General features: G+C 39.1%; 2 protein-coding genes across 4 annotated transcripts; one reads left to right on the top strand and one right to left on the bottom strand.

The window, feature by feature from the left end:
- Window positions 1-4,620: 4,620 nt before the first annotated feature.
- Window positions 4,621-15,305, top strand: rab4b (RAB4B, member RAS oncogene family). 3 transcript variants are annotated; one of them, XM_077565937.1, is made up of 8 exons: window positions 4,621-4,799; window positions 9,844-9,924; window positions 10,046-10,160; window positions 10,249-10,311; window positions 11,175-11,329; window positions 11,402-11,497; window positions 12,056-12,224; window positions 12,301-14,098. In XM_077565937.1, the coding sequence occupies exons 1-7, from the start codon at window positions 4,784-4,786 to the stop codon at window positions 12,169-12,171; spliced, it is 642 nt and encodes a 213-aa protein (XP_077422063.1). In that variant the 5' UTR covers window positions 4,621-4,783; the 3' UTR covers window positions 12,172-12,224; window positions 12,301-14,098. The 3 variants fall into 3 exon arrangements, with proteins under 3 accessions (XP_077422063.1, XP_077422062.1, XP_077422061.1); XM_077565936.1 differs by lacking the exons at window positions 4,621-4,799; window positions 12,301-14,098 and adding exons at window positions 4,993-5,242; window positions 15,013-15,305; XM_077565935.1 differs by lacking the exon at window positions 4,621-4,799 and adding an exon at window positions 4,997-5,242.
- A 9-nt stretch (window positions 15,306-15,314) lies between these two features.
- ap2s1 (adaptor related protein complex 2 subunit sigma 1) lies at window positions 15,315-20,627 on the bottom strand. Its single transcript, XM_077565938.1, has 5 exons — window positions 20,459-20,627; window positions 19,945-20,094; window positions 18,844-18,957; window positions 17,384-17,443; window positions 15,315-16,246 (listed from the first exon to the last, which is right to left on the bottom strand). The coding sequence occupies exons 1-5, from the start codon at window positions 20,459-20,461 to the stop codon at window positions 16,145-16,147; spliced, it is 429 nt and encodes a 142-aa protein (XP_077422064.1). The 5' UTR covers window positions 20,462-20,627; the 3' UTR covers window positions 15,315-16,144.
- Window positions 20,628-23,834: the final 3,207 nt, after the last annotated feature.

Below are 23,834 nucleotides of genomic sequence, written 5' to 3'. Positions count from 1 at the left end.
TTACTGAGTATTTACTCTGAGAAACCTTTTAACTGTGTCCCTCCTCGAGGGCTGTTTCCCTTCTGCATAACTCTGGTAACAATCCTGTTGATTGGAATCAGCTGCGTTGCAGTAGGGAGACTTCCAAAACCTGCAGGACTCCGGTCCTCGAGAACCGTCTTTGCCCACCACTGTAATAGCCTTTATGGGCAGAATTATTATTATTTTTTTCTTTTTTTTTTTCTGGAGGGGCAGAATTCTGTGTGCAGAAGAAGCTCCATCTGACAACTGTTCTAGAGCCAAATATATATATATATTTTTTTTAGCACATTGGACCTGGGGTTGGTCCCATTAGAATTGATGTTATTGTCAGGTGTGGCTGAGTGACGTGACCGTTTTGCATAGCAACGGGCTGTTCACGTGCCTGGTGGCAAAAACGGCTTGTTAGTGGCTACTGTTCCCCCGAAAAGAGACAATCTTTGGGGGAGGGATGTCAGGACGTTGTCGGAAACAGATGATTAGTGTTGGCTTAAACCTCATTCTCTGTTTCCAGATGGGCTTTCTAGTTTGACATTGATAGCTTGTTCATCGGTTCTCTCTGTCCAACATTTGGACATTATTGTCTTCAGAGAGACAGGGTTCTGGATTATCTTCCAGGGGATCAATGCTGAGGGATTGTGACAGGTGAGAGAGGAAGGAAATGAACTGAGAGGTTTGGGGAATGCATTTGTGCCCGGAGGGAAAATACATGAGCTTGCTGTGACTCTGGGAAGGTGAGAGATAAACTCAGAGATGGGAGTGTCTTTTGTTGTGCAAAATATAAATTTTGCATTGATGCATGTGATAGAGGAATGAGCCGTTTGTTGTCAACAAGTCTTTGTGTACGTGCAGTCTGGCATGTGTCTCAAAGACTTGATGTTCTCCAAAGAGATCTTTTCATTTAAGTGTGTGTTGAAAGATGAACTGCCAGTCACACAAATGAAACAATTCTCCACGTAAGGACATTTCAATGTGTGTTATTTGCCCAGGCTGGGCGGGAAAAAATAGAACAAACAATAAAAGACAGGGGGAGGGAGAGGATGTGGCACTTCTTTACCCTGCAGACCTGCAATGTGATCTTCTCAATATTAACGACCTACTATCAATTTTAGTCATTGTGAGTGACATCATGGAGAGATTCCTCAACAAGTTCTATCCGGCACAGCAGGGAACACGGCGGATCTTCAATGTCAATATGTGTTTTAACAGGAGATGCAAATATGTGATTGATTCTTTTAGTTCAGTGGAGATAAAACAGATGAGTTCAGGTTTGTAGCCACAATATTGTAAATACACTGGATTTTTTTGGTGAAAAAAAAAATAATGTCTGAAGGGGTTACATTTGCATAGAATTAATAGCAATTTTCTATTTTTCTAATTTCTAATTTCTAGTTCCTCATCGTGAAAATTTAATTGAAATAAAAAATAAAAATTGCCGTCGAGGGTACCGATACTCTGAGATAAGACCTAGCATCGGACCGATACCGATACCTGGTATCGGTACTCACCCCTAAGCGCTATTACTCCATAGTTGAGTTCTACATAGTTCGAAGTATTTGCACGTTTTCAGCAACTAACTTCCAACATGTATAGCCTTTAATAAATGTGCACTTACCATTACACATGGGGAAATGCAGTATTTACTTCAAATGGCGGGCTCCATTTTAAAGGCTAATCGTCTTTGAACTTTTTGTGAACGTTGTCGCTGTCACTTCCACAAAGGATAAATCCTCCTTCTGCAGACGGATTCAGCTTTGTTTGCACATCACATTCACAATCCGGTCTGTTTATGTTAAGTCAGGTGTGTGTCTCATTTTATATGAAACTACCCTTGAGCTGGCAAGTCAGAATGTTGCAGGGCAGCTAAAACCAAATATTAGCGTTCACTGTGTCCATTAATACCATATTAAAAGCCATTTCTTAAGCATGCAGTAATATCATCAAGGTGATATAGTGCATACATTGTTATTGCGGACCCTTGAACTGACTGACATCTCTATTTAGAGTTTGATGTAATCATTCTCATTCAAATCATAGGTCAGAGTGTAGTCAGTGTATAAGTGTACACTGTGTTCAGAACCTAGATGTAAAATATCATTCAAGTACACACTAGTTGTTTGCTAAATCGCACGTGTCTCTGCATGGTGTTGTGGATTGGCTGGTGGGGGTGGGTACATGACTCACGTTGTTTGTTAGATTTTTAGGGAGAGACTGGAATGGATTAATGGCATTTTCGTTCATTTCAATGGAGAACGATGATTTCTAGGGGTGGGAATCTTTTAATGTCTCACGATTCGATTCCGATGTTTGGGCCTGCGATTCGATTTAGAATCGATTTTCGATTAAGAACGATTTCTGATTCAAAATGATTTGATTGACAATGATTTTTGCTTCAATCTATAGATGTGCAAGGAATTGTAATGATCGACTCCAGTATGACTCGTTAATGCTAATTAGCGCGACATTCGCGGCACTTTTATCACTCAAAACAACTTTTATTGGAATAACTTGATCGTGACTTTTTCCTTCTACTCTCAGCGCTCCTAATAAAGGCACACACAGACAAAGGCAAGACAGTATAAAATAATTTTAATAAAATCGATTTTGGGACATTTAAAATTGATTCTGAATCTTACTAAATGAGAATCGCGCTTCTTATGAGAATCGATTTTTTGGCACACCCCTAATGATTTCAGTTCTGTGCTTGATCACAGATATGAATTAAAAGCGCCACTGTACAGACTACATGTAACTACACCAACCGCATAAAAGATAGGAGCAAAAACAAAAGCGTTATATTTTGTATGGATGGAAGTATTATATTTTCAAGCAGTTACAATTCCCTTAATATGGCCGCTTTTGACAATGACAAAAATGTACTAACATTCGACCTTAAGTTGAGACAGATTCCAGGTAACCGCTCTTCTCCATTAGAAGTGACTCATTCCATGAACCCTGTGAAAATGAGTCATTGTTTGTAGTAAACATTGCTTAGGTTGGCTGGCATCACACGAAAGGGGTTTCCCTCTCTGTATTCACTGTGAACATGTTTGTTGCTGATCTTTAGTTTGAATTCCCTCCTCCTTACATGTATGGCAATTGCCCTTCTCACGTGCCTACATCTACAAGTACACATGAATCCGTCCATCTGAACTGGTCGAGTTGAAACGTCCAAGGTCGACTCCGACACACATGCTCACAGAAGCACGTGTTTGGCCTGCAGCTCAGACATCCATCATGATGATGAAACCAACATTGGCCCAAGAGGACAAGAAAGAGAGAGGGGAGACAATGAGTGATGAACTAACAGAAGCACTGACTTTTTTCTTCTTCTTCTGTTTCTTTTTTTTTTTTTTTTACAGCCAGCTGCACACCTTTGAGCTCACCCTTTCTTGTATAGCCCACCTTAGGAAAACATCCTTGCCCCACACAGATCCGTGTTTCCTCCCTAGCTTTAATCTCAGTGAAAAGAGCTTTTAACGATGAAGGAGCCTGCCAAAGTGCAACAAAAGATGGGAGGAACTAGGAGGGACATTAGCAGAGTGGAAGGTTCCTTTAATTTATCACCTGTTGCCTTTGGGCGGCCTGGCGTTTACCTCTCGCCTCTGGGTTTTGTGCAAGTGTCTCCTTCTTACTGGATGTGCAAAGAAGAAGGGATAACATGCATCAAAGGTGCAGATAAGGGGAAGGAGTTAACTGCAATTATATTTACCCAAAAGTAGGATTTTTTCCCTCAGCAATTATTTTATCATTGGTGAAGCAAGTGTGCAAACTATACAAGGAAGATCCAATTTAACATAAATAGTAACGTCCTATTAATTCGTGAAGTTCCATAAAATCAAATCAGATTGTGTTGATTTAATTTGCAGCGACAATGGGAACAAAGTTCACTTATCGCGTTATCTTTGCCTGCCATCTTGTGGCTCTTTGTGGCACATGCAGCCATATTGTTGATACATTTAGGTCACTCAATCAATCCCATTGATTAAATGAACTATGCCTCGATTGGATAATTGATTTTATTTAGTAGAATCAATCTATAAATTGTAATGCACTGTGATCTAATTTGTCCTTCCTTATTCTTTTTCTGTGGGGTCTATTAACAGTTGGCAAACTAGCTTTAAATGATGCATTACTGCCACCAATTGATTTTGTCCTTCCACTGCAAGGAGCCAATGCTGGATGTTGTGCAGTGTGCTGCCGCCATCTAGCGGTAAGGTTCTAAAATGCACGCCTATGTAAAATTTTGCTTGCATCTACAAAAAAAAAAGGTCTATTGGGTACTCGTATCTAGTAAGTCAAGGTACTCGTATCTATATTTTGAAATATTTATATTAACTTTTTATTTAATTTTTTTTCCCATTTTTGGCTTTAAGGTGAATCCGTTTAGTGCTATAAGAATCTAAAGCTATTAAGTGTTTCACCTCAGCCATAGTTTGACACTTTGGTTATTTAGTCCATGGAGAGAAGCAGGCAAAAGCTAAGGGATGATCTTTTTCTCATTTGGTTACTTCAAATATCTATCAATGAAGGTACAGTGGAGTCTTTTAATTTCCAACAGATCATGAAGTCAACATGTTGGGCGACGCATGACGTCATGACGTAGCTCCCAGGTCTGGTTTGGCTCAGTTGGCTGTGGACGAAGCGAAAGCCAAAGCAGCTCAGACGGTATCAGACAGCATTAAAAGGGTGAAAAGACGACTGTCTAACGAGGCAACCGTGAAAACGGTCCAAGTGACTCCTCTAATACGGCGAGGGGGCCAACATGTCCGAGACGTACGGTATGTTCGTTTGTGGGGGGATTTTAATTGTCTGCGAAAGCCGCGAATGTTGACGTTATACAGCTCAGCTGTGATGTGACAGGCGCGTAGCTACGCGGCTAACTAGCTAGCTAATATGTTAGCTTGCTCTCTCACAGTAAATTAATCATGTCAGAACGGCACTGACTTTTTATTTTAAGACGCCTTTTGCCTGTGTGTTGGTGTTCCTATCCTTCCACTGCGTACTACGATACACACCCCGCTTCCGTCTACTGTCGCCACTACATTTGGCAGGTGAAAGTTGGTCAAACTTCAGGTGCGGTGACATGGCCGTACAGGAATGATGAGTGGACAAGACACTGAGCTCCATAAAATGAATATCATTCGACAAGAAATCAACTATAATGTATTGTGCATATTTCTCAAAAAGTGGATTTTTCAGATTGGATGTTTTGCATTTCAAGGTATGGCTGTGCTTGAACACATTTTGTATGTCCTCATAACGATATTTATCCTGATATGTTTCTGCTTAAAATTACATTCAATTAATTGTAGTGTTCTGTTATTTTTGTAAGTTTTATTGCGTAGACCAAGGTTAAATGACTAAAAGATTAAATAAAATATACCAGCTATACACAGTGGCCAAATATACAACCATTCAAAATATGTGGTAATATAATCACTTTTCAAGGAATACAATAAAGCTAACAATACAAATGATTGAGGGTCATATCGTATGACAGGCATTTTGCATCGTACCCTAGTTTTTAACCCTAATTTTGAACCCTACCCCAGTTTGAAACCCTAATTTGAAACCCTAGCCCTAGTTTTAAACCCTAATATGAAACCCTAGCCCTAGTTTGAAACCCTAATATGAAATCTTAGCCCTAGTTTTAAATCCTAATTTGAAACCCTAGCCCTAGTTTGAAACCCTAGCACTAGTTTAAAACCCTAAATTCAAACCCTAGCCCAAGTTTAAACCCCTAATTTTGAACCTTAGCACTACTTCAAAACCCTAATTAAAACAATACCCCTAGTTTGAAACCCTAATATGAAACCCTAGCCCTAGTTTTAAAACCTAAATTGAAACCCTAGCCCTAGTTTTTAAACCCTAATATAAAACCTTAGCCCTAGTTTTAAACCCTTATTTGAAACCCTAGCCCTACTTCAAAACCATAATTTGAAACCCGAGCCCTAGTTTGAAACCCTAATTTGAAACCGTAGCCCTAGTTTTAAACCCTAAATTCAAACCGTAGCCCTAGTTTAAAACCCTACTTTTGAACCTTAGCACTACTTCAAAACCCTAATTTGAAACCCTAGCCCTAGTTTGAAACCGTAATTTGAAACTCTAGCCCTAGTTTGAAACCCTAGCCCTAGTTTTAAACCCTAATTTTGAACCCTAGCACTACTTCAAAACCCTAATTTGAAACCCTAGCCCTAGTTTGAAACCCTAATATGAAACCCTAGCCCTAGTTTGAAACCCTAATTTGAAACCCTAGCCCTAGTTTGAAACCCTAATTTGAAACCCTAGCCCTAGTTTGAAACCCTAATTTGAAACCCTAGCCCAAGTTTGAAACCCTAATTTTGAACCCCAATTTTGAACCCTAGCACTACTTCAAACCCCTAATTTGAAACCCTAATTCGAAACCCTAGCCCTAGTTTTAAACCCTAATTTGAAACCCTAGCCCTAGTTTTAAACCCTAATTTGAAACCCTAGCCCTAGTTTGAAACCCTAATTTGAAACACTAGCCCTAGTTTGAAACCCTAATTTGAAACCCTAGCCCTAGTTTGAAACCCTAATTTTGAACCCTAGCACTACTTCAAAACCCTAGCCCTAGTTTGAAACCCTAGCCCTAGTTTGAAACCCTAGCCCTAGTTTTAACCCCTAATATGAAACCCTAGCCCTAGTTTGAAACCCTAATTTGAAACCCTAGCCCTAGTTTGAAACCCTAATTTTGAACCCTAGCACTACTTCAAAACCCTAATTTGAAACCCCAGCCCTAGTTTGAAACCCTAATTTGAAACCCTAGCCCTAGTTTGAAACCCTAATTTGAACCCTAGCACTACTTCAAAAACCTAATTTGAAACCCTGGCCCAAGTTTGAAACCTTAATTTGAAACCCTAGCCCTAGTTTGAAACCCTAGCCCTAGTTTGAAACCCTAATTTGAAACCGTAGCCCTAGTTTTAAACCCTAATATGAAACCCTAGCCCTAGTTTGAAACCCTAATTTTGAACCCTAGCACTACTTCAAAACCCTAATTTGAAACCCTAGCCCTAGTTTGAAACCCTAATTTGAAACCCTAGCCCTAGTTTGAAACCCTAATTTGAAACCCTAGCCCTAGTTTGAAACCCTAATTTGAATCCCTAGCACTAGTTTAAAACCCTAAATTCAAACCGTAGCCCTAGTTTAAAACCCTACTTTTGAACCTTAGCACTACTTCAAAACCCTAATTTGAAACCTTAGCACTACTTCAAAACCCTAATTTGAAACCTTAGCACTACTTCAAAACCCTAATTTGAAACCCTAGCCCTAGTTTGAAACCCTAATTTGAAACCCTAGCCCTAGTTTGAAACTCTAATTTTGAACCCTAGCACTACTTTAAAACCCTAATTTGAAACCCTAGCCCTAGTTTGAAACCCTAATTTGAAACCCTAGCCCTAGTTTGAAACCCTAATTTGAAACCCTAGCCCCAGTTTTAAACCCTAATTTGAAACCCTAGCCCTAGTTTTAAACCCTAATTTGAAACCCTAGCCCTAGTTTTAAACCCTAATATGAAACCCTAGCCCTAGTTTTAAACCCTAATATGAAACCCTAGCCCTAGTTTGAAACCCTAATTTTGAACCCTAGCACTACTTCAAAACCCTAATTTGACGCCCTAGCACTACTTCAAAACCCTAATTTGACGCCCTAGCCCTAGCTTTAAACCCTAATTTGTAGCCCTAGTTTTAAACCCTATTGTGAAGCTGTAGCCCTAGTTTGAAACCCTAATTTTGAACCCTAGCACTACTTCAAAACACTAATTTGAAACCCTAGCCCTAGTTTGAAACTCTAATTTGAAATCCTAGCCCTAGTTTGAAACCCTAATTTGAAACCCTAGCCCTAGTTTGAAACCCTAATTTGAAACCCTAGCACTAATTTAAAACCCTAAATCCAAACCCTAGCCCTAGTTTAAAACCCTAATTTTGAACCTTAGCACTACTTAAAAACCCTCATTTGAAACCCTAGCCCTAGTTTGAAACCCTAATTTGAAACCCTAGCCCTAGTTTTAAACCCTAATATAAAATCCTACAATAAATCTAACAATACAAATGATTGAGGGTTATATCGTACGACAGGCATTTTACATCGTACATACATGTGAATATTCTTCTAAGCTCTGACTGCATGTGTTGCTTACAACTGTACATGTTAAGTTGTTTAAAGGTTTCTGATTAATTACAGCAACATCAATGCTAGTTTTGTTAGTCCAACTATGGTATTTTTCTTTGTGTGTTAGTATTAAGCTAGCAGAGTTACTAAAACTATTTTATTTGTAAGTCAGGTCGCTCGTAAATGGAGGTATTACTGTAGTTTAGTTGTCATACAAAAATTAAGCCGAAACTTGCACATATTTTTCACTGGTATCCATGTGTTGGTCTCTTGTATGAAACTGTATCCCAGCGTGCAGTATTTATGTGCTAATGGTCTGATCTAATAGCCATTTATTGATCCCTGACTTGTCTCTTTTATTATCCATTTCAGTGGAGGTGCAGTTGCCGAACTTGCTAAAGGTGTAGCTAATATATATATATATATATATATTTATATTTTTATTTATTTTTGCTTTATTTCTTCCCAAATAATTACTTGTTTTTAATGTAATTTATATTTTAATTTTCATTTATGCAGATTTTATTATGAGCAAGCATAGTGTATTAATTTTCTTTAGTGTGTTTTCTCTTGCATTCCTTATAGTCAACTTCTCTACTATTTCGCATTGCCGTAAAATCTTCTTTCAATCTTGTGATGCAACAACCACAACATCCTGCTGGGCTGCTGTTAAAATGGCAGCGTTGGCGTGTTGCTTTCACACTGACAGCCTGATTGTCGTACAAGGGACTGCGGTACATCTGGGAAGATGCTAAAAAGCTGAGGCAAGCTTTTAGAAACTAAGCGTTTTGATTCTGTCAGCTGTGTTGTCTTGGCGGAAGAAGAAAAAAACTGGGACAGCACATAGGCGCCTTCACTCCTCCACTCTGTAATGCTAATTTAACCTAAACAAAACAACAGCGCAGGTTCAACATGGTCATAAACCTGAGTTCCGAATTTGGAAAGGAAAAAAATTACATCAAATTTGTCTTGGTGTGCGTAAATCGTTTGTGCTCAAGGCCTAACCCCGCCTCTCACTCAAAGTCAGTTGGGGTAAGCTCCAGATCCCCGCCTCCTTAATTAGAACAAGCACTATATGTATCTGACTGAGTAAGGGTTGCTTTAAACAGCGTGGCCTGGCCTGGTGAGTGACATGGGTGTCAGGCTGTCTGCGAATGAATGAGTGTGGAAGTGGCTGGCTGTTAGTCAAGTTATTCAATTCATCTTTGCAGCCCTACATGACATGTCGGCATTTTGTATGAAAACAGTTCAACTTGGAGGTTTTTGTGCTGTAGAGGTGTGTTGTTTTTTTTTGTGTGTTTGGGCGTCACAGCACACAAGTGTCTCAAATGTCATCATAATGCATGCTCGCAGCTTGGTGTCATCAGAGCCACCCGGCTTGGCCTCCTCGGCAACAACAACATCTGTACAAACAGCTGGTCACGTCTTTGGCGCCCAAAGCCATGTTGAACAGCTCTGATGCCAAACATGTGCTAAGTTCTGCTGCTTGGCTTTCCAATGCAGCGGGCGAACACAAACCATGTTGTATGTGTTTACTGATTAGGAGGTTAAATTGGGGCCTGCCAAGAGCTCCGAGAGTAGGAGCTTGATGAGATTAAAAGGATTGTCTCTGAGGCTCCAAGTGCCAAGTGCAGCCGGTTCGGGTTGTCCTCTGACATTTGCTTAGCATTGATCTCTCGTCTCCTCTGCTTTCAGACTTTCTCTTTAAATTCTTAGTGATTGGCAGCGCCGGGACGGGGAAATCCTGCCTCCTCCATCAGTTCATTGAGAACAAATGTGAGTTTTTTTTTTTTTAATTAATTCGCTTACGTTCAAAATATAGGAATGCGTGTGTCACATATGACAAACAACCACATGATAATCATTGTGTTAAATGAATACCTTTGTGACTGAGCAGTCAAGCAGGACTCCAACCACACCATCGGTGTAGAGTTTGGTTCCAGAGTGGTCAATGTTGCTGGGAAGACGGTCAAACTGCAGATATGGGACACTGCCGGCCAGGAACGCTTCCGGTAAAATTCTCACAGTTTCAATTTTGAAACACATTTTGTATGTTGAAGGTTTGAGAATGAATTGAAAAGTTGCTGTATGTCTTCACAGTTCTGTGACGCGCAGCTACTATCGCGGAGCAGCTGGAGCACTTCTTGTCTATGATATTACCAGGTAAAATATTTTTGTTTATCTTATTGGATTGTCAGAGTAAATTGCTGTTTTAAAGCTTTTTTTTTTTTTTAAATGATTATCAAACAGACACAAAATCTCAAGAAATTATTTTTTTTATTTGTTTATTTTGGTAAATTTATGGTGTTGATGTGTATGTTGTCATATGTTGATGTGAGCGTAATACTTACTTATTTTATTTTATAATATTTCAGTCAATTTTGGTCCCTTGGGATGAACCATATTTATACTTTTTCCAAATATTAGCATAAGATTATTTTTTAATTTAAAAAAAAAATGATACTCAAGTTTCATTCATGCCTCACATTTGAAGCTCTTTAGCTCCACCTACAATCTTAAAGTGTGCATTGTTTTCTTCTTATAGGTGAAATAAATAGAATGTCATGTACATACGCATGCGAAACAAATCAGGATAATTAGTCTATTACACCATGTGAGCCATGTTCTCCACTCCACAGGTTAACAAAATGGATTCCTGATAATGTGTAAAATTGCCTGCAATGTAAAATGAATGTAAAATGAATGATTGTTTATTGGCTAAGTGGGTATAAAAAGTCTACGTAGTCTTTTCTGTTGCCAGGTTTTGTGATTATTATTATTATTATTTTTTAAAAAAAATCTGAGTATAATAAAATCTCCCAAACACATGTTGGAAAGATGTATAATTGTCCAATGAAACTAAGGTTTGAACTTTTTGGTTCTGATTCCAAAAGGTATGTTTGGTGCAAAAACTTCTCATCACCCCCCAAAAAAAAATATATACATACTGTATATCATACCAACGGCGAAGCATGGTGCAAGCAGTTATATCTTTTGTCCATGCGTCCCTGTGCCATGTCCTCCAGCCGAGAGACATACAACGCCCTGACCAACTGGCTGACAGACGCGCGCACACTCGCGAGTCCCAACATTGTCATCATCCTGTGTGGCAACAAGAAAGACCTGGAAGCCGAGCGCGAGGTCACCTTCCTGGAGGCGTCGCGCTTCGCTCAGGAGAACGGTAACTTAAAATCTCGTTTTGCTTCTTGTTGTTGTACTTCCTTCATCGCGCTTCCTTCTCTGTTTTTCACAGAGCTGATGTTCTTGGAGACCAGCGCTCTGACTGGAGAGAACGTGGAAGACGGCTTCCTCAAGTGCGCTCGCACCATCCTCAACAAGATCGACTCGGGTAATCAATCAGTGGGGGAAGCACTTTAAGTATGCTCACTTACAAAGAAACTCAAGGCCTTGTTTTCAAATATGGCATGAGGTGCGGTGTCAATCCATGCAGAGGCGGGCTAGATTAACTCTTTGACTGCCAAAAACGTTAAATAACGTTTAGTAAAATTCTATGGAGGAGTGCCAAAGACGTTAAAAGACGTTTGTTTCAAAACAGAGGTGAAACTAACCATTTTCTATTGTTGATTACTGAAAAACGGAATAAGGTAGAAACAAACTTTTTTTTTCTGATGAAAGATGAGAGTCCAATAGTATGTGTGTTTCCATAGTCCAAACACATAATTTTCTGTGGACCTTGAAAGATCAGTCAAAATGCTTAAATCGACTGGCACCCACGGCATCCCTTTTCTGAAAACGTCTGGCAGTCAAAGAGTTGAGTTATGGTATTTTTCGCAGACCTGTGTAAGACGGTGCATCAACTTCCTCATTTCTTTTAAATGCCATATGCGAGAGGCGCGCTGATGGTCCTTGAATTAATTCAATAATTGTTTCCCTCCACCTTCCGCAGGCGAGTTGGATCCAGAGAGGATGGGCTCGGGCATCCAGTACGGAGACGCTTCGCTGAGGCAGCTGCGACAGCCGCGAGGCAGCACGGCACAGACCAAGCAACAGTGTGGTTGCTAGGGTTCGGCACTCCTCCCCACCTCCTCATCCAGTCCGTAGAATGTCCCGTACAGGTCAGTGACTCCTCATCAAACCCTTTTGCTGGAACCAGTGGATGTGTTTTAAGTCTTTTTTTCTTGTGTGTGTCAGCTCCAGGTGTTTTGGGGTGTCTCACACACACCTCGGAGCACCTGGATGAGTGCTCACGGAGACCACTGCAACTCCTGGGCCTTGGCCTCTGGCAAGGCGTATTTAAGCGTGAGGACATGCTAGGATGGTCTTCAGTCCTTACCAGATATGGACAAGTCAAGGGTTGTTTGTATGGGCTGTCCTATTCCTTTTTTTTTTTAAATATTATTATTATTATTATTATTCGTGTGCTTGTTATTCTGTTTTTTAGTTACACACGCAGCCGAAATTTGCACATGTTAGGTTTATAAATTATTCTCATTGATTGACGCGTTGCTGGGTGTGCTCTCTTTTCTGCACTTGACCATTTGTAGGCTTTTTGTTTTGGGAAATTTAAATAGGCGAGATTTACGACGTCGTCGCAAAGCTTATCCACAATTAAAAGCTCAAGTTTTGCCGTCAAATTGCACTTTTATTACAAGGGAGCATTGGCCTTTTTTCAATCAATATTTGAGTAGATTGATGTAATTTTGAACCTATAAGGGGCCAAAAAGCACAAAGGTAACGCTACCACATGCCGTAGTTGGCCCAAGTTGAAGTTGTACTAACAGACCTCCCAAGTCACACTCCTCATGCGCATGCAGTCTTCAGAGGAAGCCACATTTCCCACAGCTCACTCAAGACGCCCGTACGTGGGGTTTTCACTTTTCTCTCGCCAAGCACAAAATCAGCTCGGAGTTCACCCACATGTTATCGAGAGCGCAACGGGGAATTTTCTGGCTTCTCTACACCACAGCCAGCCAGCGAGCTTCGTGGGGCTGCTGTGGCCGCGAGGGTGAGAAAACAACAACACAAATGGCCACCCAAGGTCAGAGTGACCCAAAACCAACAAACTCGTTTATAATGTCATCTCCTCGCATGTGTTTGTGTTCTCACACATACACACGAAATCATCTCAAGTGAACGGGCCAGCACACTTGAAGCAAAGATACGGGCACTCATACAAATGGGAGTTAATATATATCTATATACACATCTATAAATGTACAATATATTAAGAAATTGTTGTCATTCTTTCTCTAATAGTGTGTCTACTTCTGTATGGAGGAGTATTTGGGTCACACTGACGAGAAAATCAATAGTTGAGACTTAAGTCAAAATGTTATGAGTGAGGGGGAAAAAAAGTGAGAATTCAGGGGAGCGGTGAGTTGTGATTTGTTTATACGTGCCCTGTGATTGGCTGGCGGTTGGGTCCAGGGTGTACCCCAACACACACTCAAAGTCAGCTGGAATTGGCCACATTATAAAATGGATGGATGGCAATTCAGCGCTGCCTTCATAAAATTCAACTTTTCCTTGCCACCATTTTGACTTGTTTGCACTATTGTTCCTTTTCAATGTGGCTTCAACACTCCTTTTCTTCTGCAAGTGCACTTTTACTTTCCAAATGTCTTGTTTATACGCTGTAACTATGGAATTGTACATTTTCATTTGACTTGAAGCTGCAATAAATATTTAAACTGTAGATGTCATCATTTCTTACTACGGAACAACTTGAGTGTGACGTCGAATTTGACAAGATGCAGCGCCTTTTTTGTTTGTATAAAACATGCAGCCGGTATTTTCTGATGTCATCCAGTCTGCATTGATCCTGCACTCAGTTGTTTCTTGGTAACAAATGCCACATAATCTTAAATAGCACTGTACATGTATGTTTTGTAAATAAGAGTTGTCTTTAGAAGGGTGAGTGTTGCTTATTGATTGTATTGATTATGCAATCCCCAGTAAATCTGCTTGTCTTTTTCCAGCGAAAATTGGGCACCTTGTCATTTGATGTCTCTGACCTCGTAACAGGCTTCCTTCTTAAAATCACACAAATAAATCTCAATGGGTGCTTTGGCACGCCCTGAAATCTAACAATGGTTTCACTTCACCTTCCACTATGGAGCAGTTTGTCTTTAAGAAGCAATGGAGCGAGGTTATAATATCACTGGGCTCGCATGATGAACAGTAAATGGCCGCCACGGTGCCCCATTCTTGATTTATGCCCCTGGCTCGGTTCAGTTACAGCCTGAGTGGTTTTATGTAGCTGGAGTGGATCTATCGACTGATTTATTGATCTTGGCCAGGCTGTCTGGGTGACCTCATGATTCAATTGCAGGAGGAAATTGTGATACGGATAGTCTGCCACTAGGTGGTGTTAAATCACTGGGGTTCACACCCTATTACGTCATTACTTTATTAATCCGAGGGGCAGCGCTGTGGATTTGTGCAGTGTTGCCACATTTTATTTGAGCCACAGGATATACATCAGTGCTACAGCCCTGCCATCAGTTGATATCAAATAAATTATATACATAAAAAAACACACACAGAGAAGATAGTGTTGACATGGCAAAATGTTTCATTGTTTGCCTCTTCACGCAAGTACATACATAGCGGTTTATATTACTATTTTTATCCTTGATGATAACAATTTCATTGTAAAATTCTCTCCGTGTTAACTTCTATTTCTCTTATTCTCTTACTTTATTCCAGTGAAATTTTCATATATATATATATATATATATATATATATATATATATATATATATATATATATATATATATATATATATATATATATATATATATATATATATATATATAAAGAAAAGTTATTTTACTCAAATATATACCATTAATGGCAAATTCAGAGAAACATTTTGCAGTGATCTCTTATTTTCCCCCCAGAGCCGCATATCAAGGATTGTGCGTTTTTTTACATCATTGTTCCGGGGACCACAGGTTGCTGGCTACGCAAGGATGTACCAGGTGCTTTTGCACCACAATTACAACACAAGGTAACGTTCTTGCTAATTTGCACTACAAGTTCTGAGTGATTTTGCTTCAGGTGTGACTTTTGTTGGGATAAAAAAAAAAAAAAGGAGTACCGCCCAGGGAGCGAGAGAAGCTGTGGACTGCTTTAGGATTATTTGCACTTGTAGTAAATGTACATGACATGAAATTAAAAATAGACAATTAGATTACAACTGTTCTCATACATCTTTTTATTTACATATAATGGGGCGTGTATTTGAGCTGGGAGACAACACTGCAAATTGTAAAAAAAAAAAAAAAAAAAAAAAACACTGATGGAATCTAAAGGGAAGCAGTACATATTTAACAAATCAAAATGAAATACAAAAACATCAGAAACCATCTTTGATTATGGTCAATGTTAGGCTATGAGAAATGGTTGTGAAGTAACTGACATTAATGACTAAATGAAGCACACATGTAGTGTGCTCTGGAATGAATGCTTAATTTTATAGCCAACAATTATTTTAAGATACAAGTATACATATGCACAAACCATACTACACACACATCACAGTACTGCTTTCATAAAATGTGACAAACAAGCACCACGTCATGTAGAGTAGAAGACTACATTATCTGAAATGCCATTACAATGAGGCGGCCATCTTGTGACACGACAGGTTGTCATCACACAATCGCCCGGCGTACACTCGTCCGAGCCCCTTTGAAGGGCCTCTAATTAAACTTAATGGCGAGCCACATGTAAAATGCCCATGATGAGTACGATATGACAGTGGCAGCTTTTAAAAATGACTTTTAAGTGCTGCATGCACTGATTATGATGGTGCTTGTTCATGACAGTAGTGCTCTGAGATGAAGGTTAATTAGGGGAGCTGGATGTGAACACTGTTGTCAAGTGACTGGAAGAGACAACTCATTTCTCCAATTCAAATTTCATATTGGGGGTTACGAGCACTGCGACACAGCCAAAAATATCAACGAATTTCAAGGTCTAGGAACTCCCCTTTATCTAGAGGAGGGAAGCAAGGAACACGTTTGCTTTCTATTCGAGCGACTGGAGCATGAGGAGCTGCTTGAGGACCTTGGTCTGACTGGTCTCCCTGATCTCGCCGGCAAGGAACATTTCGTCAACCACCGTGTACACCTGGAGGGAGACACGGCTCGGTTAGAAGGACAGACGGCGTTCCGACATACAGTAAGAGCAGCCGCAAGGGGAGGTGAAGGACAAAAATAGTCAATGAGTACCACAAACCACAGACTGAAAGTAGACGTGACATTATCTCCTACCCTACTCTTATAAAGACTGACTTGAGCATCCTGGAATGTTGCCTCACCAAATGACAACTTGCAAAGTCGTCATATTTTAAAAATAAACACCAAATGACCTAACACAGAGTGAGGCATCAAGTATTTGGACAGCAACAGCCTTTTAGCCTTCTCTGTGTGACAGCACAATTAAGTTGAAATAAAACTTGAGCTTCAAATGTAAGCGTTCCGCTTTACGTTGAATGGTTTCACAAAACTATAAAATTACAGCCACTTTATGTAAATAAGTCAATTTGCAGGAGTCTCAAAAGGATTTGAACAGACATAAATGGATCTGAATGAAAATCCTCAATGACTGTCCGAAGCCTGTGGACAACACCAGATTGACTGTAGCCGTCACCTGATCACAACCCAATGGAGCATGATTTTCCACTCAAGACCAAAGTAAAGGTGTCAAGACCCACGAAAATAAAATTGAATGTGACAACTATCACACCAACGGGCTCTTTGTACAAATCGACTACTTCCTGAACTCAGTACTGCTGCTTCATTTCCTGTCTTTCATGATTGGACAAACTGATTAATCCAGGTGTGCCTGACCTCAGTAACCATGACAACAATGGCCAGACACACAAGACAGGAAATGAAGGAGTGGTACTGAGTTCAAGAAGTAGTGGATTTGTGCAAAGAGCCTATTGTCAAAATTGTACTGTTTAATTGCACATTTATTGTGGTGAGGGATGACAGAAAAAAACAATTGTCCAAACACTTCTGGACTTGGTTATTATTCAAGTTAGAGGGTGGGGAGACACAGCAAGTGTTAAATTAATACGTGGGCGTAAACTAAGTTTAAGACGTGAAGTAATTAGCAAGAGCGGCAACAGCAGTCGGGGAGTTGTTTGTTGCTAAGCACTCGCCTTGACCTTCCGAGGAACAACCACCGTAGGTGTTAATTACACAGAAGAAGGAAACATGCTCATTGTCTTTTGTTAACCGTTCTGTCAAGGCGCTTTACCTTGTAGAAGTTGAAGACGAGGTCCAGTTCACACACGTTGTGAAAGTACTCGTTGAGCACCTTGAGGGAGAGGACAGAATTCAAGTCTTGTGAGTTCACAGTGAAATGACTGCAAGAACTTGGGAGAAAATAAAGCGATTGGTGCCTGTGCATTACGGAATAGGCTTCATCTATGCGTAGCTTCAGAAATGACCAAATGTTCAAAGTCGCACGGAACCCGAAGGTTGTACACCTCATGACTCCAAACACTGTCTAGAACGTTTAACGCAGTCGCCATCAAACAGTTCATCAGATGTTTATCACTCGGATCAAAGACAACAGTATGTTAAAAAAAAAAAAAAGAAGAAGAAAAAAGCACAAGATAACTTATGAGGATCATGATGACTTTTATATCATGAATGATCTGAGTGATCGAGAGCTTGAGAGGAAGCTGCTTGACTAAAGACACAGGATTAATTTATGTTTGACTTACACCTTGTGGCGTTTTAATTAATGGCAACATAAGCCGTTTGGTTTAAATGTACTGGCTATTATACATGATCAGCGTCGAGTTTGATCTTAGTCGATAGTTAACATTGATTCACTTCAGTGAGCTCTTAAGAGAGCAAATGCAACGACACACCATTACAGATGTGCGTCATAACTGACAGTGACGGACAGTCACAGATGTGTTTTATAATAATTCTTGATATTTCATTGTTTCATGTGCCTGTGACTGGAAAGCAAAGCGTGGGGAGTCTCTGTCAGCGAAACATGGGTGTGGTCAATGAATTGCTGCCTCTTAAAATATCCACACTCTTTCCTTTATCTCATATAACCGGTCTACCATGCAATGTTTTTGTGGTTTAAAAACAAACAAACCGTATACAGTACATGGAGCCACTTTGGTTCAAATTTTGCCATTTTCATGCCCGTCTGATCAAAATCAGCAAAAAATGGATTATGGGATGTCTCTGAAAGATTATCCTGTGGTGTGGGTTGTGTTCAGAGTGATATTCCCTCACTGATCTGCTCAGACGGTCAGCAATTGTAAATGTTCAACCTGTACCGATGTTTGGTTCTTAGTATTTTCCAGCAGTCTGGATGCCATCTGACACCATGCTGCCTCTCATAGGACAGTCTCAGTACTGCAAGAGACATCTGATTTGGAGTTAGAGACTCGTGATTGTCAGTAAAGACAGTGTCTGTATGTATGTATGGCTTTATTAATAAAATTAATGACGGGGGCCTGTAATCCACAAAACTTGCATACTGCACAAAAAATAGCATATCTAATACATCTACCAACAATGTACTTCCCACAAGAATGTGATGAGGTGCAGCAGCCAAGAGAATGGTAATGATAATCATTAACAGACATTCCGGAACACAATCAGACCATAAGAACTAAATCATCATAGTTGACTTACTGAGTAGCTCTACTGTATATAACATCATGCTGAGTGTCTTGTGTTTGTTACCTCTACAAAGTTGTGGATTCCCTCGAGATATGCCAGGTTATTATCAGTCACGTCAACACAAATGCAGAAGTAGAGTCCCGCATAGCGTCGGTAGATGATTTTGAAGTTTCGGAACTGTGGAAACAACACGTATTAGCATATATAATACAGATTATTTTTTTATCTAAACATGCCTGCTCAAATGCCAGGTTTTTGTGATATGAAAAGAGACCAAGATAAACTATTGCAAAGCTTTTTTCCATCATTAATGTGACCTATAACCTGTACAACTCATTTGGGGGAAAGAGACATCTATTCAACGGGATATAAAAATAAACAACTAAGATTGTGTGGTTGCACAATTCAGCACACCCTCTTATCAACTGTGGATATGGCTGTGTTCAGAAATAACTAATTTCATCATTCAAACTCGTATTACATGGGAGTCAGCGCACCTAATTCCCTCCATCTTGATTCCGGCTTGTCTATCTGACATAACACATTTTTTCCCACGTATTTGGGAGTTTGCCTGGTTGGTTCAATGAAGGAAAACAGGTGCTAATAGATTAGATGTGTTGGTTCAGGAGGTTTGAAATTTATTTTTTTTCTTCCAGTTTTTTTTTTTATAAAGAAAATTTTGTGGGTGAGTTTACAGATCAGCAAGGGTGGACCTACATACAGTATGTTTGTCGAGAAGTAGCTAGCTTTGGCCACCAGCTTGACACCAAACAGCCACATGACTGAACTTTCCAACAGGTTCGACATGCAGGCAGAGTGGTAAACTTCTCAATGTGTTGTAGACAAAGGTTGTGATTGCTATTGATGGAAGTTGATAACCAATTAGCTGGTAACAGCTTGGTGGCTCAATATAAAGGTACAGATAGTGTCCAAGTAAAGATAAGTATTTTAAAAACAAGACTATGTGTCACAACTGAGTAAAAAATTTAATAAAATTGCTAAAGAAAGGAAAGTGGTGCGCAATAATAAACAGAAAAAAATTCCCACATGAGAGCTACAGGAAAGAAAATGTCTAAGTGTTGTTCTGAAAGTTTTGTCAATGAGTCAATGGATTGGGACTCCAAATTGCTTCTTGATTTCAATACGAATTCGCAATTAACTCACCTCCACAAAGTTCGTGTGCTTGGCATCTCTGACAGTCACCACTGCGTGCACCTCCTCGATCAACTTCTGCTTCTCGTCATCGTCAAATTGCATGTACCATTTAGCGAGTCGTGTCTTGCCGGCTCGGTTCTGGATCAGTATGAAGCGGATCTAAAATAGAGAAATTGATATTAGACGGGGGGGGGGGGGGGGGGGGAATACATCAGGCCATCGCATTGTAATGATATCAAACTGCTGAGACGCGCAGTGGACATTAGGAGACAGAGTTCATTCAAATGTACACTTCCTGTTAGCGATAGCCCAGTGTAAGCGAGTACTACATCATTAACACCCATTTGACTACTTTTCACGACGTATTATATTGCTTCTATGATAATGGTTAAATTGTCTTGTTTGAATAGTAGTCTGTGCCTTTAGCGATATAGCCAAGCAGCTATGGTTATGTTGTCAAATGGTTAGCATGCTCGCGGTGATGGGCAACAATATGCATTGCATTAATCCACGACATATTTACCATGTTCGTCTCCTAATTTAGGACCTTATAAACTCCAGCAAGGCACGTTCGTGGAATACTATGCAGCTCGTTTACTCCAATACATAAGTAATTCTTCCGTCTGCTCGCCCGCTATCTTTTCCAAGCTAACAGGAAATGGGTGAAATGGCGTTGCATGCTGGGGGAGGTAGTTTTCACAACCGCGTTTGGCGCTTCCTGCGCGTGTTTTTAGACTACAAGAACCAGCATCCGTCAGTAATGACTTTCCTCAAGGCTATATATCACATGATACTTAACAAGACTCATCTTTTAATAGTTTTTTAAATGATGTGCACTGCATTCACGGGCAAAATGCATTAAACAAACAACACTAAATGTTGTCATAAAAAGATGAGCAATATCAAGATGAGCTGCTTAGCTCGGCTAAGCACGCAGTTTCCATGAAAAACTGAATTCATTCTTGATAACTTATGGTGACAAACATTATTGGGAAAATCGTAATTAAAATAACAATGACAATAATTTTAGCATTAAACTAGACAGATGACACGTTAAACCTTCAGAAACTTGTATTGATAGGGCTCAAGCACCCATAATAATAATAATGATTCGTGAAAGAATGAATAATTGGGGCAAAGAATAACGGATCATATTTGAGCAAGTTTTATGTTCACGAAAAAATGTAACCTTTTTGTGTATATCAGTTTGTAGTTTTTTTATATTGTAGTTTATTTTCATCATAATCCAATCAGCTTTATTTATAGAGCGCAATCATATTTTATCAAGTGTTTATCTCAATGTAACAAAGAAAATAAACACACTGCAATACATGAACAATACAAGGAAATAGATAAAATAAAACTTTAAAAAATATATCAGACAGAAAGTTAATGATGCCACCTTGTCCTCTCCAAAAGATTGTTGTCTCATCCAGAGATGGGGGAGACAAAAAAAGAAAAGAAAGAAAACCACTGTTTCCTTTGACATACATTTTTGTTTCGAACAACTTCAGTTAAATCTAACCAATAATGAAGGTGCATTTCTATTCTATTCTAACCCTATATTATATATTTGGACTGGTCGCCAAGTAATTACAGGACAAATATGAACAACCAATCACATTCACAGCCATGGACAAGAACATGCAAACTCCCCAAAGAAGAGCCCCAAGCCTGGATTTGAACCCTAGAACGTATCCATTGTGAGGCAGACATGTTGTCCGCCTGAATAACAACCAAAGCGTATTTCTCAAATCTGCCATAATTTGGTTTGATTATTGAAAGTAATAGACTTGGCATCCGTTCTCTCGGTTTAAATGATGTGCAGCTACAATATACAGTAGAATCATGGCCTCAGAATCGCTCAGTGGTCTGGATGGGCGTCCAGTTCAGTCGGCCAGGAAGTGTGGACAGCGTTCTCGACTGAGCATTCATTGGATTTAGATGGGGTGGAGGAACTGGGACTGTCAGGGATTGCACAACGTTTGAGTGGAGGAATGTGTTGGCCCTTGAGACCAAAAACTATTTCAGATGCTAGTCCAGAGAAAAGGATGCGGTGAAACGGATAGGGGGAAAAAATACAATGGCAAGGAAAACAAATTTAGGTATTTAAAGCATCTTGATTGTAATAGCTTTTCTAATTCAAACTAATAGTTGACTAGTGTTCAGGCCAAGGCAGAAAGAAAAACAAAACGGATGAAAAACAGAGGCAGATTATTTTAGCAGAAACTTCGACCCCTGTTAATCTTGCTTCGTGTGACTCGGGTCGTGCAAATATTGCTTGAGAGTGACACGGTGTCCGATGTGATTGGACATGAGCTTGTATGTTTATTCAAGCAAAGGTCAGTGCACTTTGAACACAAACTTGCTGTTTACATTTAATGTACTGTAGATTGATGGTGGAAAGCAAAAATGTTCATTTTGTTAACTATTGGGGATTCTACATTGGCTCAACTTAAAAAAAGAAGAAGTGAAAGCTCAAACTTAATAGTGTCAGTCCTGTAACTGACTAGACAGGTCATCTGTTTTCAGGAGTATGATTATGCCTTTATTTGAGTGAAAACACATCTTCTAATGTGACCCTGAGCAGGACTAGAAAAATAATACTCTGTTTTGACTGACACTGTCAGAGACATATAAATGCAACAATAGGTTATAATAGAACTATATGCTGCATCAAACTGGGAGAGGCTGACAATATTTTAGATACTCAACCTAATGAAAGTGGCAAAATGTTAAGTCCTGACTCCTGGCCCATTCATTCCAATTTGAATAGCACTTTTGCGGTTGAGCCGGAGCCTATTCCCGGCTAACTTTGGGCAAGAGGCTGGGTACAACTGGGACTGTTCACCAGCCAATTGCAGAGAATAAATCACTATTATTGTTATTTATTTATTTATTTACTTAAGTAAAAATATTTTGCCGTTAAAATGATTGTCTTTTGCAATGATATCATATTTAGTCATCACTAGCCAACATTATTGTTTTATTAATTTAACTAAGTGAATCAAGCAGTGTTTTTTGAATCTCCAATAATTATTTATTTATTATATTATTTTACAATGTTATCCAATATTTTCAAGCACACTGTGTTAGATTCATATTGTTGCGATATATTTCATTGTTATCATTATTATTTTTTTAATTATTTTACATATTGTATCTAACATTTTCCTCTTTTTCGGTGTGTTACATTATTATTATTATTACTATTATATTGTTATTTCTAAATAAATGTCTATTTTTTTCATTTGAAGCACATTATTATTATTATTATTATTACTTATTGTTTTTATACAACTGATATTGTTCCATCCTTTCTTCTTCATAATATTGTTTTCTTTGCATTATTGTTGTTGTTGTTATATATCTGAACACATTTGTTTAAAAAATCTATATATTTAATATGCATCTATTTGTTCCTGTTTTGAACCACATGTGGTATATGTACAGTGCTTTAAAAACAGATTTGAAAAAAAAAAAGGATTCGGTATTCATAAATTTATACTTAATGATACTACTACTACTACTACTACTACTACTATTAGTATTATAATTATAATTATTATTATTTTAATTATTATCACCATCGTCATTATTATTAGTAGTAAGTATACATTTACGAATTACAAATATATATATACATTTTAAAATCTCAGTTTTTAAATTACACGGCGCATTTCCTTTAATCAGTTGTCTATTATTACGAATAAGAGGATAATCCTTAGTAGTGGACTCGTCTCACTTTAAAAAAAAAAAATGTGATAAAACATTTCCAAACTGTTGGACTGTAAAGGTATGTCAAATGGAACGCTCACAATGCATTCAAGAGTGTTGATTATTGGAGAATGTGCGCGCGTGCGTGTGCGTGTTGTAATGGTGTGCATGAACCACTGGGC

This window comes from Vanacampus margaritifer, chromosome 5 (genome assembly GCF_051991255.1).
Source record: "Vanacampus margaritifer isolate UIUO_Vmar chromosome 5, RoL_Vmar_1.0, whole genome shotgun sequence".
Lineage (NCBI taxonomy): Eukaryota > Metazoa > Chordata > Actinopteri > Syngnathiformes > Syngnathidae > Vanacampus > Vanacampus margaritifer.
The sequence above is the reverse complement of the archived record's forward strand: the minus strand, read 5'-3'. Positions and strand labels throughout refer to the sequence as shown.

Coding starts and splice junctions, on each gene's coding strand:
- rab4b (XM_077565936.1), top strand. CDS start 5,119: ATGATGAGTGGACAAGACACTGAGCTCCATAAAATGAATATCATTCGA. Junction 10,161..10,248: donor GCCGGCCAGGAACGCTTCCG/GTAAAATTCTCA, acceptor ATGTCTTCACAG/TTCTGTGACGCGCAGCTACT. Junction 11,330..11,401: donor GCGCTTCGCTCAGGAGAACG/GTAACTTAAAAT, acceptor TGTTTTTCACAG/AGCTGATGTTCTTGGAGACC.
- ap2s1 (XM_077565938.1), bottom strand. Junction 18,958..19,944: donor AGCACACGAACTTTGTGGAG/GTGAGTTAATTG, acceptor TTGTTTCCACAG/TTCCGAAACTTCAAAATCAT. Junction 17,444..18,843: donor GAATCCACAACTTTGTAGAG/GTAACAAACACA, acceptor CTCTCCCTCAAG/GTGCTCAACGAGTACTTTCA.